Source organism: Centruroides sculpturatus, unplaced genomic scaffold, assembly GCF_000671375.1.
Source record: "Centruroides sculpturatus isolate CEXI.00-Female unplaced genomic scaffold, Cexi_2.0 scaffold515, whole genome shotgun sequence".
NCBI classification, from domain to species: domain Eukaryota; kingdom Metazoa; phylum Arthropoda; class Arachnida; order Scorpiones; family Buthidae; genus Centruroides; species Centruroides sculpturatus.
Window position 1 is genome coordinate 140,906 of NW_019384913.1, and position 16,041 is coordinate 156,946.

General features: G+C 28.6%; 1 protein-coding gene across 1 annotated transcript in view; it reads left to right on the forward strand.

Annotated features, from left to right (window-relative positions):
• The window catches only part of LOC111631701 (multidrug resistance-associated protein 4-like), an 85,268-nt gene that overhangs the window by 63,456 nt on the left and 5,771 nt on the right, over positions 1-16,041 (forward strand). Inside the window, exons 22-25 of the mRNA XM_023376007.1 lie at positions 5,867-6,064; positions 6,137-6,292; positions 12,335-12,424; positions 13,956-14,128. Of these exons, the coding sequence (XP_023231775.1) occupies positions 5,867-6,064; positions 6,137-6,292; positions 12,335-12,424; positions 13,956-14,128 (617 nt within the window). The remainder of the gene's footprint in view (positions 1-5,866; positions 6,065-6,136; positions 6,293-12,334; positions 12,425-13,955; positions 14,129-16,041) is intronic.

Consider the following 16,041-nt stretch of genomic DNA (forward strand, 5'->3'; position numbering starts at 1 on the left):
CTAAAAATATTTTCATGCTATGAAATCTCTGCCATTAACATAGTCAATTGTGCAATTTGATTTATTATATTAATTTTTGAATTTTAAATTGTTTTAATTTTTCTAAAAAATGCTTTTTAAAGCAATTGATTAATAGCAATAGTTGAGCAATAGTTGTATGATTAATAATTGAGCAATAGTTGTATGATTAATTTTCAATTAATCATACAACTATTGCTTTATAAATTATTAGTTGTATGATTAATTTTCAATTAATCATACAACTAATTATTATATAATAATAAACATATATAATAATAATAGTTGTATGATTAATTTTCAATTAATCATACAACTATTATTATTTCTTAATTATTATATAGGTTCATAAAAATGGTATTTAAATTTAAGTTGGTTGATATTTAATAGTGTCAGCTTTTTAGCTTTTGGTTAATACAGTATATAAAAATTCAATGACTAAATTATACTTTCAGTACTTCATAGAATATATTACTGATTTAATATACAGTATTGCATACCCTAATAACATCACAATATAAATGTGGTGACTGTTGAATGGGATAACTGTTCTTGTTGAAAACAATGATTTGGTATGTTTTAACTTTATAACATTTGCCATAATTTGGAAAAGTATAAAAGCTATTACTGTAACATATTAAATAAGTTTAAAGTTTCAGCTTTGAATAGAAACTGTTAGAATAAAATCTAAAAAATTCATAAATAAATCTGTATTATTACAAGTAATAAAATTTGAAATTATTTTTTATAAATACAATTATACAAAATTAAAGCAGAAAGAATCATATGTTTAAAAAACATTTCAATGCTTATGATTTACATTTACGTCTAACAAAAATAAAAAGCAACACTTAAACTAATAAATATGATATCTTACTGATAACAATGATTAACAAAAACAGCACAACATAACAACAATGCATATAATTTAAACTTATAATTAATAAAAAAATGTATTTACTGTTTTATTTTTATTTTCCTAATAAAAATAATTAAAACATGGAAAATATATTTTAAGCTGTATGATTAATAATTGTATGATTATGTTTAATTTTGTATTTAATTACAAATTATACATTTATACATATTAAAGATTTTTATTTTTCACAAAAGCAATTGAAGGCAATCATTTAAACACATTGAATCAATCAATCGCTTTATCTGCACCATTTATATATTTATACAGATTTAATTTATTTTTGGACAGCTAGATTTATGCCCCACAACTAATAAAACAGGAATGTTGGGACTACTGAAGTCATGTTATCTCAGAATATTTCTTGAAGTTTTAATTTCTAATTTTTTAACTTTATTTCATTCTTTTACCTGCACTGGCACATATGAATTTAACTTTCATTTTTTATTATTTTTCATTAATGTTGAATATTGTGGTATTAAATGAACAAAGTTTTACACTTTTGCTTTTATATTTTTTAATAGATATGTTATGGCAGAGTTTGAATGCATGAAGTGCATACTAAAACTAATAACAAAATTAATTTTTACCTTATAATTTTTATTAACTATTAATATTTAAATGCTAAATTTGATTACTAATAAAATAATCAATTAACATTTTTGCACAATAACAAAAATTCAATAGTAATATCTGCTTTTTATTAATATTCCTTAAAATAACTCAAAGGTCTACTAACAAGAACTATTAATTCTGATAGGGGCAATACTTAACCGCTGTTCACGGGATTTGGGTATGATTGATGATTTACTTCCTCCATGCGCTTCTGACTGTATAGAGGTATGTCAAAAGATAAGTTGAGAAATATGAAATCTTTGTAATTTCATTTTCATAACTTCTCAAGTTTAATTTCAGATAAGTTTTTAAATTAATTTTATCTATATATAAATACACGTATATTAGTCATCCCCTATAAGTATAAATGTTTAGTTTTAGAATTTATTAAATTTTAAAATTTCAATAAACAGTGAAATTTTAAAAAATCTCATTTAATCATTTATTTTTGAACATATTATTCAATAAACTTATTTAAAGTAAGAAATTGAGTTTTCTTTAAATGATTAAATATTTGTTATAAATAAATGTATTTTAATTAATTAATACATTATTTATTTTTTTGATTATTCAAATTGTGAAGTAATCTGCAGTTAATTAATTAATAGTAGGTAAAGTTATAATTAATAATACCAATTTAATAGTTATGCATAATTAAAAGTTCTAACTAATTAAATTATATTAATATAAATTTATTATGGTATATTATTACATTTAGTTATAGTAAATTTTTATTATAGAATTTAATTTTAAATATTCATTTTTAATTCAAAGAATACCTTATTTTAATATAAAATAATTAAGCAAACATTTTTTCAATGATATCAAATTTTATGCCTTTGTGTCCTTATCTTATAGTTTTGCATTTAAATTCTTTACAAGGACTTTATTTATTACTAGGACTTATTACACCGGTGACCTGGTTCTGCAAATTAAGAAAACAATTCAGAAAAACAAATAGTCCTTTTAGACAATTTAAGTACAAAACTTTTTAAATAATATTTCAAAGAGTTTTTAAATTATTTTTGTTTCTANTTTATCTGTTGTAATAAAATTCAGTAATAATTTGATACTGTAGTCTTAAAAGCAAACTAATAACTAACTATATTGCAGCTATTGAGATTAAAGTTTCAATAGTTGCATTTAATCTACTTGAATTTATCTTTCAGCCAAATATAATGATAGAAAACGTTTTTTTTTAAGTTTTTTATGTAAAAAGATCAGTCAACTTTTACAAATTGACTATTCTTATAACATTTCTTGTTAATAATTTAGATGTATTGAATCACAGTTTTATCTAATTAAGGGTTTGAAAGTACAAAAACTTGCTTTGATTGTTTTTGGGTCTGTATAAATTTTTTAAATTTCGCCCTGTGGGCACTAAGAGGGCCTCTTATAGCAAGCCCATTATGGACTCGGCCCACAATGGGGTGTCTGGGTAGTGAGGGATGAGGTCCAACATATCTGGATTTGATCCCAGGTTCCCCAGAGCAGTAGACTGCCACCCAACTGCTCGCCCATCAAGCCATCGATCTGTATAAACTAGACGCGTATGTAGCTCGAAGCCCAGTTTTTTCTCATCTTACCACTTCACTCTACGGATTAGCAACAATAAGAGCATTTCGATGTCAAAGAACATTTGAAATTGCATTTGATAAATATCAAGATAGACATACTTCAGCCTGGTTTTTGTTTTTGGCTGTAACTCGTTGGTTTGGAATACATCTTGATTGGCTTTGCGTTTTGTACATTGTCACAGTTACAGTTGGTCTTATTCTAGCTCCAGGTTGTAAGTGAATAAATAACTTTTATTATGCTATTATTATTGGTTATTATTATTATTACAGTAAAAACTGATATCGCGTTATTACGGACGGCTGACGTAGGTCCGGCCAAAATTATAGGAAAACTCATTCACTATAACTGACTCCTTTATAACAGATTCCCGTTACTATGAACTATTTTTCAGGTCCTGTAGACCATTTTCCTTCCGTTATTACGGACTTTTCAATCGCCGTTTTATTTCATTTAATGTCAGTCATCGTTTTATTTACTTTATTGGAAAAAATAAATACAAAAAGAATACGAGCAATTATTTATTGTGACATCGTCACAATGCTGGGCTGCAATTTTTAGTCATATTTATAATTTATTTCATTTAAAATACTGTATATGCTCACCACCTGAAATTAGTGATGTAGTATCTTGCCCCTGTACTGTACATCATTCTTTTCCTTTAACATAAAGTCGTGCCGGTCGTCTGTTAACTACTTTCAGGGAAAACATTTTCAATTGAAATAACGTGAATTCCGGTTTGCATCGAAAGTTTATTTATAGTTAATCAGAAATTCATATAAAGTTACACTGGTAATCTGGTCTCATAGCCCTAAGATTTCAATATCTGGTGTCGTATTTCGTCTATCTAACTCCGTTCTCGAGATTAAGGAAGGACGGTCCTACGACAGTGGGAATTTATAGATCTACAATTTTTTTTTTTTCAAATTGCAGCCCAATGAAACTCATTCTAAAATAATGTTTTTGATGTAGACTATATTTTTGCATTACATCTAGTTTTTGGTTTCATTTTCTGATCGACTAGTTTTGTTCAGTTTTGGTTTCATTTTCTCTACAAGCAGTCTTGGTTTTTTGTGTAAAGCAAAGTCATGGATCATAAAAGAAAACGAAAGCTTTACATTTATATTTTAGATTTACCGATAGGTGTAGATATATTATTTTTACAAGTTTAATAAAAATCTGGCTTATAGTCTATACTTCACGAATGAAATTTCGTCCATTACGTAGGATAATTGACTTTTGTCCGCAATATCGATATACAGAAATGATCAAGACAATATTACTATATATTACTATAAACAGTACAATCCTCATATTAGCAGTAACAGATCCGCTGAAACGAGGTAAAAATACATTGATTTTGCATCTGGACCCGGAGAAAACATCTGCAAACTGCAGATAATTTCTCGGATCCGTTATCGAGCTCTATTCTAATGTGATTCTACTGTATAGTAATGGACTTTCATTATAACGGATCAATTTCTTTAATCCCATGGTGATCCGTTATATCAAGCATTTACTGAATTATTATTGACCTATGAAATCTGATATATCAATTGCTGTTACAAAAACATCATTGCTAATTTTACAGTTAATATTGTTTATTATTATTATTGCAGTTTCATTCACTCAATATAATATTTCTTTGAATACTAATTTAAGCCTTCTTCAAAATCAGTGTCTTTAGGAGGTGAAATTGGACTTGCAATATCATCTGCTTTAGCTTTAAGTGGATCTTTCCAGTGGGGTGTAAGACAATCTGCTGAAGTAGAAAGTCAGGTAATTTCTAAAAGACTTACTAACAATTTAGTAATTAATACAGTAATACCCCGAACTTACGCGATAGGTGGGACCGAGCGGTAACCGCGTAAGTCGAATTCGCGTAAGTCGGGGTGTCATTTCGCATATAAATACATACAAATAATTTTTAATTGGGGCCGGAGACTAAAGAAAACAATAATTTAGAAAAAAATGTTTAATAAAATCTTAGATAATACATATGTATAACAAATTAGGCCTATATTATTTTACAATTTTTCACATTTACTCGATTATTACGCCATAATTTTAACATTGTTTCCATCTCAGCGATAATACTGTGACGTTTACGAATGATGCTTGAATTTAAAGATTGAGCATTTTTCACAGCTTCGAGAATTTTTTCTTTGCCTTTTATAATTGTTCTGACCGACAATTCCGGTAGATCAAACTTCTTTGCCAATTCACAAATTTTCATTTTTGTATCGAAGTCTTTAATAATGGGTACGTTCGTAAAGTCAAGCCAGTTAAACGCGTTAATAACGAATCATTCGAAAAGTCTAACGAAATAGGAATAACGATGACGTCATTCTCGTTTAACTCGTTCGACTTTACGAACATACCCGATGTTAACCTTACATTCCAAAGATAAAGTCTTTCTTTTCTTGTTTGATGCGGAAGAATTAGTTCTACTTCGTTTGGATGACGTAGTAGAGTCTCTCAAGTCTCCGTAGATATAACAAACACAGAAATAAATAACAAAATAAATTGTAGCTATGTGTCGATTTCGCGCGACACGTCCGAACATGTAAGCTGAACAATAGTGTGGGGGGAGTGAGTAATCGAGGGTTGCGTGGCGCTCGAACAAAAAACGAATCGACTAGATTTGAAAATCGCGTAACTCCGGGTTCGCGTAAGTCGAGGTATTACTGTAATTTAATGACTTATTCTTATTAATTATTAAATTTACTATGTATTTTACAGATGACATCTGTAGAACGTGTACTTGAATATAGCAGGTTACCATCAGAGGCTGCTTTGAGGTCATCTCCAGATAAACGACCTCCACCAGATTGGCCAAATAAAGGAATGATTACATTCGATGATGTATCTTTACAATATTTAGAAAATGATCCACCAGTTTTAAAAAATCTAAACTGGCATGTCAAACCTCAAGAAAAAGTATGACAAAGCATTTCTCCAATTCTATATTTTTATCTGTAGAATAACAACAATTATAAACTTGATTTTCAGGTAGGTATTGTAGGAAGAACGGGAGCAGGCAAAAGTTCAATGATTGCTACTTTATTTCGAATGACTGAACCTACAGGAACTGTTTATATTGATAACATAGCTACTAGTGAAATAGGTTTACATGAATTGCGAAATAAAATTTCTATCATTCCTCAAGTATGTATTATTTTATAAAAATTTATTTATTTATTATTTTAAAAAATTTTATCGTATAAATATTTATTTATTTGTATTTGTTAATACCAATACATTGCTGAATTTTTAAAATTTTATCTGTTGTAATAAAATTCAGTAATAATTTGATACTGTAGTCTTAAAAGCAAACTAATAACTAACTATATTGCAGCTATTGAGATTAAAGTTTCAATAGTTGCATTTAATCTACTTGAATTTATCTTTCAGCCAAATATAATGATAGAAAACGTTTTTTTTTAAGTTTTTTATGTAAAAAGATCAGTCAACTTTTACAAATTGACTATTCTTATAACATTTCTTGTTAATAATTTAGATGTATTGAATCACAGTTTTATCTAATTAAGGGTTTGAAAGTACAAAAACTTGCTTTGATTGTTTTTGGGTCTGTATAAATTTTTTTAAATTTCGCCCTGTGGGCACTAAGAGGGCCTCTTATAGCAAGCCCATTATGGACTCGGCCCACAATGGGGTGTCTGGGTAGTGAGGGATGAGGTCCAACATATCTGGATTTGATCCCAGGTTCCCCAGAGCAGTAGACTGCCACCTTAACTGCTCGCCCATCAAGCCATCGATCTGTATAAACTAGACGGCATGGCCTTGTACAAAACTTGTATCCAAAACATTCAAGATTTATTTGATTTATTTCAACTTAATTTCACAATTTGAAATCATTAGTAATTTTATCTTTGTAAAGGATTTCACCTTTACGAAAATAAAATTATACTTTTTGCAAATTTTTTAAAAATCAATTCATAAAAACTGAATTTCTCAGCACTATTCTTGCAGGCCTCGGTCACTCACTTTTCTTACCTTTCACGTCACATTCTCACTTTTTTGGTCATTTCCACGTGCTCAATTAAGATGCGGGACCAATCAAAAATAATTTTAAAGCCAAACGATCTGCCAAATTATCGGACTATCGGAATAGAATTTTCTGGAAGAAAATCTCGGTTCTGACGGGACTCAAAATCGCAACTTCCGCTTAGTGTTGTTAGGTTATAGGAAATAAAAATTCCTTTCACGTATGTAAAGTCTTTCATGCACTTAAAAAAATCCCTCTCATTACAAATTCAGAACCCAAAATTGAGCCAATATTAATTAATGTTATGTACTCATGCAATATTGTCATTATTAGCCAAAATCTAGTTCTTCAGAGTTGCATTTCTATCTATGAGGATTAAAAAATAAGTATTTTAATTAAGCATCCCTACGTTTTTGGCTGTTTTCTAGGAAAATCCCTTTGTAGGGAAAAACACGCTATGCTGAGAGATTAATCTCTCAAGCTGACAACACTGCTGCCGCTTCTAAATTTAAAATATATTATAATTTTTTAAATGATTAGAGTTTGGTTTATTTATAGTTTATAAAATATTTTTTAAATGATTAGAGTTTGGTTTATTTATAGTTTATAAAATATTTTTTAAATGATTAGAGTTTGGTTTATTTATAGTTTATAAAATATTAAAAATTTAATAATATGATATTTATCATCAGAAATTTATGATGATGAATATCATAAATTTTTGAAGTAAATGATAAATTATTATTTAAACTAGGAGAAGTATTGAATCGTTTTAGTAGAGATATGGGTTTTATTGATGATGTACTCGATATTACAGCTGATGATATGATAAGTGTAAGTACTAAAAATATTTTCATGCTATGAAATCTCTGCCATTAACATAGTCAATTGTGCAATTTGATTTATTATATTAATTTTTGAATTTTAAATTGTTTTAATTTTTCTAAAAAATGCTTTTTAAAGCAATTGATTAATAGCAATANTAGCGTTTGAGCAACAATATATTATAATTATTAAAATTAACACGAGATAGTGGCGTAACCTCCTACCTCTAGACAAATTATTTCGTTTCTGACCATTTAATTATTCTTGTTATAGCCAATAATTTGGCAGATCATTTGGTTTTAATTAACAATTGGGTTAAGGAGTTGTCGTTTACAAGAATATTCTTTACTTTATTTTTTACTTTATTTATCTTTAAATAATTTCATAAACTTGAGTTAAATAGAATAAAGTTATTTTAATGATTTCATAGCATGTTGTTAACGTTTAATCACATCTATATATTCCTAAATGTATGTGTAAATTGACTACAAGTATAATGATTCCGTGTAATAAGTATTATTTTCATAAAATGTGTGATTATTTTATTTGTGAAATATCCATTTTTTTTTTTAATTTCTCTTGTGCCGATTATAAGTGTGCATTAATTGAGACTAAAAAAGTAAACGAAAATGTAAATTCATATTTACACATGGAATCTTTTAATTTATTTGGTAAATTTTAAGTGTTGTAAAAAGTAAAACACGTGATTGCTGCCGGGAAAAATTTTCACACGCTTTCCATAAGGTTAAGAACGTTGTAACGATGTTGCTTTTTATTTATCTACAGGAAAAAGTTCCTTGTTATTTATGAAATCATTAATAAAACATTATACTTATACTGTTTGAAATCTGTTTATTTTAGATTTATTAATTTATTTTGAAATCAATATTTACACGTCTCGAATCATCAAAAGATAAACAATTTTCTGATCACGATAGATGTCTCAGTGTAGCCAAATTAGTGAAATCAGCATTGACCCTCTCTCATGACAATGCTAATATGGAACGGGGATTTTCAATTTCATGCCGCGCACTTCCTCCTGATAGAGCATCAATGTCGGAAAGAGTGCTTAAACCAGAAAAAAAGTAGAAGAAAGAGAAATACATGCGATAGGCCAAGTTTTGCGAAAAGCAGCAAAAAAAAACAAAAAAAACCTGGAGAAGTCCATCAACAGCAAGAACATGAATGAGTACGGGCAGCACATGTAATGCTTGTTAGTGTTAAAAGTATTCAAAAACAAGAGGAACCAAAAAAGAAGAAAGCTGAAAACATCCAGAATAATCAGAATCAAAGAGCATTATTTTTCATTACTGATTATTTACTAATGCCAAAGACTTTTTAAGTATTTATGGTTTAATGGAAATACAGTAGCTTCTTGCTATGTCGCACTTGTCAGGAGACAACGAAAAAAGCGCGATATTACCGAGTACTAAAAATTCTGGGGCTTATACTAGACAGATTATACATGGTATGCAATCTACATTCTCTATTTTTTCATCAGCAAGTGTTTTTGATATAAAATAAGCTTAGTTTTTCAATGTTGAACTTTATTCTTGATTATATCGTATTAATTGACGTTTACGTAAACACCGATACCACCAACGCACATTTAGCATTGTTTCTTTAATAATGACATGTAAAGACAAATACTATATAAAATCGATATAATCGATATAAAAGTAAAATATCAGTTCCGATTTTATTATACAGTACAGTATTATTTAATAAGCGATTTATTTTCACAATAAATCGCTTATTAAAAATTCGTGTAATACAGTATGTTTTTCAGTAAAAATTATAAATGCCGTAATTGAAAATTTTTAAAAAGAAATATGGAACATATAATAGAACCAACAAAATTTATAAAATTACGGAGAGTAAAAATCCTCTAAAAAGCAAAATAAAGTTACTTCTGCATAAAACCTTTCCGTTCAGAATTAAAAAATCTTTTCCTTACACATTATGCGGTGAATTCGAAATTTCACATCTTTATGTGAATTGACGGTATTGCGTCAATTCACGTAAAGGTGTGAAATTCCGAATTCACAGAAACTTGTAAATGAGAAGACGGTACTTAAAACTAACAAATAAGCAATTTTTAATATCAAAAGACAATTATTTAAAACAAATGACAATTGATATGTCTACCTGTTTTGCATATTTAGAACTTGATGAATTTGTTGTTTCACCTTCAGTGGTAGTTTCAAGGACAATAGTAGAAATACTGTATTTTGTTGCAAATAGAAATTCAATGGCAATTGGTATTTTAAAATTTGGAGGACAAAAAAAACGCGATATAAAGGAATGGCTACTGTATTACAGTATATACAAAAACTAGCAGACCCTGTCACGCGTTGTTGTGGCTCAAAATGTATCTATTATAAATGTATAATTTCCCCCATGGGGGGAAATTTTTCGAAAAATTTCTTCTTAGTGTACATTCTCTTGACTTACCCTATTAAAACGCAATCAAAACGCAAAAACCCGCATCTAAAATAGTATAATAGAAGCAAAGTTCTTCACGGTAAGCCTTAATCCTGTCTCTCTTCCCCGCGGGAGGAAATTTCGAAAAATCCCTTCTTAGTGTACATTCTCTTGACGTACCCTATTAAAACGCAATCAAAAACGCAAAAGCCGCATCTAAAATAGAATAATAGAAGACCAGTTCTTCACTGTAAACCTTAATTTTGTCCCTCGCCCCTGCGGGGGAGAATTTCGACAGCTATATAATATAAAAACGCACGTATTCGAATGCAACGTTGTGTCAAAATTTCAAAGCAATCGGTTAAGAACTTTCAGAAATTTAAGATTTTGAACAAACGAACATTTACATTTTTATTTATATAGATTACAATATGAAGAATCGATGAAAAAAAGGACATAAGTAAAACTTAAAAAGACATTCATTCTTTTTCAATCGATTAACATTTTAAATTATGGTGTTCTCTGTTTCGTGAAGTGAAATATCTTTGAAAAATCATGTGAAAGTAAATCTAATGGCACTATGAGCACTATGAATTAATTCTCTATGATTCCAGAAAAGTGCGAATTTCCCTAAAATTATTGGGCATATTTACGTATATAAGTATTCATACGAAATATATACGTAAGTAGGCCCATGTGGAGGTATATAGATTCTTAAGTAGGCCTATATACCTCCACGTATATTTACGTTTTCATACTTTATACCGCCTGTGACTAAAGAGGAAAGAAATAAGCGCTCGTTTTCTATATTCAGAAGGGATCAATTTGAAATAAACCAGCGATGAGTTACTCAACTTTCCCAGCAACATTTAAAATTTTTGGTGGCGCCATCTGTTAGTCATATTTTATTTTAAAAACTTTTTATATTTTTAACTACTATAAAATAGCAAAAAGCTGAATTTTGAGGGTAGGGATAGGTTTTTATNAAAGTTATTCCAAGCTGATCTCGTTTTCAGTGCCAATAATTGTGGTGCAGAGTAATCTTCACCAAACAAGACGCTGGCAGCTATAGCACCATCATCAAGCAATCACCCTCTCGTACAGGAGATCATTGCTTACTATTGTAAATTGGTGCTTCAATAAACTGTCATAAATTAATTAATTCAACTGCGTGATTAAATTACTCCCTTATTATTATACTCCATTATTATTATTCCCTTTTCTCCCCTAAGCGAAGCAGATTTATTCTTATCTCTATTTATCAACTCCTAACACTGAACGTAAGACTGTATAAAAAGTGTTCGATTTATATGGCGCATCTGAACTCGTCTGTCAGAAAATTGGCGCATTGTATGCAAAAGGTTGGCCACCCCTGGTATAGATGTTTAAAATGTATTTAACCATAACAGAATAAAAAGAGAAAAAAACAACTTTTACTGCTATTTTGTTGACTTTTCCTTCCATGTTTTCACTTAGTTTTGCCACTATTAAACTCACTTTTACTCACTGTTTCTGTATTTCAACTCACTTTTCTCACTTTTTCGGAATGAAAATGGCACTCCGAGACCTGAATTCTTGCATCTTGTTTACCTAACTTATGTTAATAAGTTTAAGAAGCTTTAGTTTAACATTATATTGTTTTAATTTTAAAGTCTGTTATATTAATATCAAATATATCTTCAATTAAGTTTTGCATATTTATTAAACTTTTATTCGTATTATATTATTTAGTAAAAATTCTCAAGTAAAATTGTTTAAAAAATACTTAATTTAAAAAATAAAAGCCAGTTAAATTATTAAAATTATGCTAATAATAAATCAATAAAGTTTTTTTTTTTATTTTAGTTAAAAAGTTTCTTTTGGATATCTTCTGCAATGCTCTACACTCCTTATTCTCAAAAAGGCTAACTGTGTAAGCAATAATAAAATAATTTTCAATCCTACTGTTTTAGGATCCTGTATTATTTACTGGACCTGTTCGAAGAAATATAGACCCTTTTAGTGAACATATTGATGAAACTTTATGGAAAGTGTTGGAAGATGTAAGTTATTGTTACAAATAATAAATTACATAAATAATATTTTATTACAGTAATTTAAACAAATATTAAGTAAGGCTTATTTTATTTATTTAACCATTAATAAATTATCTGTTTTTAAATAACAGTTATCTCATAAAAAAGTTTCTTATGTACAGGGTATAAATATTTCAGAAGATATTTTCAATTGACATTATAAATAGATCATTCTGTATAAATTAATATAAATTATTACTTAGCTATCTGTTATTAAAAAGTTTTTAGTAAGACCATTATTTAATGTGGTCAATTAATTATTTCATAAATAAAAAATAATTTTCTGAAATGTGATGATAGTTGGTTTATGGACTGATGTTAGTTTACAAAGAATTTTCAATAGTCCATAGTTATATCTCAAAGAAACTGGTAATATTATAAGAAAATTTTAAATATGAAAATATGTAAGTAGATATTTCAGGTTAGAGAGATATTTTTATTTATGGATCAAAGAAATCAGTTATTTTCTTGTCCTATTGCAGTGGTGAATGGCGCTATACAGAAGTCAAGAAATTTCCAGAGCCACCAGTTCTCTGATGGCTCTGGAAATTTCTTGACTTTTTCTGGTGGCTCTGGAAAATGTGACTTTATATTTATAGGTGCCAGCATCAATCAATGTATTTTTCATACTGCTTGAATATGTCACATTGTATGCCTTATGGCCACTTCTTTACTTTCAAATATCAAAAATTAGTCAACAATAACAAAATCAAAATTATTATTCTTTAATTTTTTTCAAACATTTATTTTGTCTCATTATGCAAGAAACAAATGTTATTTGCTTTTCCAACAATCAAAGAAGTTATGAAAGACAGGAGCATAACCAGGAGGATGCTATGGTGCTGCAGCACCCCATTGATACCAAAGCAATAGGTTCGTTTATAAAATAAACATAGTAATGCATATTGTATGACTTCAGTTATGTAAGATATGGTAAAGTAAAGTAATTTTAAGATAATTGAGTAACATTTTCTGAAAAATAACAAGGGACACATACCTTGATCCTCCCTGAATCTGACTTGAGCAGCATCCATATTCTCTTGGATATAATGCTGGAAAGAAAGACTACAAAGTACTTGTGTATCAATCACATCTACAATGCTGGCAAATGTTCAAAGAATTATGTAATGAGACTAAATTAATGTCTGAATGTAAAAGTATTATTATTTGAATAAAAAAATATGAATTTTTCAAATTGATTTCAGTACTAATTTGTTAACGGTTATTTTCACTTTACATGATGGTTTAAGAAAAAAGAAACCTCCCCCACATTAAAAGTTGCTTTCTTAGCATAGAATCAAAATATGTTAACATATTGATAACATTCCATTTGAAATTTCATTGACCAGTTTACATGAAAGTTCTTTAGTTGATTTAACAGTATCTTTCAAAACTTGAACACTAACAAAAACTTATTTTTAATCATTGATTGGATAATGAAATGTTGAAGTGTATCACTTTATTTGGACTATTCCTCATATTTTATTTGTATTTTAAGGTTCATTTGAAAGATGCTGTTCAAGAACTTCAAGGTGGATTGGATGCAGAATTGTCAGAAGGTGGTAGCAACTTCAGTGTAGGACAAAGACAACTGATTTGCCTTGCAAGAGCAATCCTTCGTCAAAATAAAATCCTTGTACTGGATGAAGCAACAGCTAATGTGGATCCAAAGTAAATCATATAAATTTATTTTATAAATAATATATTTTATACTTATGAAATCCCCTTATACAGTAGGCTCTCAACTTAACAGACTAATTGTTGAGGTGTTTGCTATTGCCAAAAATCCATTAAATTGAATATACAGTGTTTTTCAAACATACATATATTAATAACAAACAGTGGCATACTCAGGATTTAATCTTGGTATTGGGAAAAGATTTTTGGAAAATTTCTAATTTTCCCCCCTTTTTTGTTGGAATGTGCCAGGGTCCCCTTGGCCCCTATCTGGATGTGCCACTGATAACAAACTTGCGATGTATAAGATGTGTTAAATTGTTATAATGTATATATTGGCATGCCTGCCAAAAAATGGTTTCTTCAGATTTTCAAAAGTCCAGTGTGGGGGAAATGAACATCCTACTTTACATTTATTTATTGATAAATTTATCACAACGTTGTTTAAAATGTGTATATTTATTTTAGATTTAGTGAAAAAAATTAACTAAAATGAAGTGTCTCTCAAATCATAGCTTTTGTTATTTGTCTCTGTTATCCTTTGCATCAATACAGCATATGCATCGATTGATGAATAATTTAAATATCATTGGTTAACATTTTAACTTTCCACTAGTGGTACTAAGTTCAAAATAAGATCACAGAATGTAATTTAAAATTAGATATGTCCAACAGCTTCACGCTAAAGTTTGGGGATCCTAACCCATTCAATCCTCCACCAGGCATGCCCATAAATGGATAAGTATGGATAAAATATTATTGTGATGTACATTGTAATTTTTAAGCAAAACTAAAGCATCTGTCAAAAATTAAAATAAATTTAAGACGTATACCAAACTTTATATTAATTAAAGACATCAAAAACTACACTGTCTCTGAGTGTTTCTATCATTAGGAGAGCCTCTTTGACCCATCCTTTTAACATACTTTATTTGTAAATAAAACAGATTCTAAATATTTCCTTTGGGAAAATTATGTTTTAGTTAAATCTGAAGTCTATTAAATCAAGGGCCTACTGCATTAAAATAGAATAATAATAAATTTTTTACAGCTTTTACTTAGTTTTCTTAATTTATTTTATTTAAATATAAAGTAGATTTTATAAAATGTAAATTTAATGTTATACATTAATTCTTTTTACCTCTATGTCCTTATTGTTTTACATTTCTGCGTATATACTGTGGGCTACTTGACCTTGTTTATTGGTGTAATAAAGTCAAAACAAAATATCTTTATTTTCACATATGAAAATAAAGATATTTTGTTTTGACTTTTGACTAAGATCATCTTTTTATGCTAATCAGAATGCATTTTTATGCTTATTATACTGGTGTAGTTACATCAGTATAATAAGTCCTATTAATAAACAAGGTCCAAGTAGACAGTATTAAGGCTATAAATATTTATTAGTTTCTTTTTATATACCTGATATGAAGATTATGACTTAAATAGAAAATTAGTTTTTAAGCAGATTTTAAATATTAATTAATTTTTAAAATAATTTTAAATATTTTAAAATGCTATTCACAATATGTAATATTTAGCTATTCTCATTAATCTGATATTAAATCCTATGTCCTGTCAATTCAATATTATGAAAATTATATATATATATATATATATCTACAAGGTCTGTTCAAAAAGTATCGGACCTTTGGTCAGCAAAAATAAATTTATTGACTTTGAGGTACAAAACCCTAATCCCCTTCAAAGTAGTCTCCTTGGTAATGTATACACTTCTCCCAGCGTTCCTGCCATTGCTGGAAACACTGCTGGAACGCATCTTTTGGAATGGTTATCAGCCGGTCCGTCGCATTTCGCATGATGTCTTCTCTCGACTAAATTTGGGTTCCTTTTAGCGGCATTTTCAGCTTGAGAAATAGCCAAAGGTCACACGGAGCCATGTG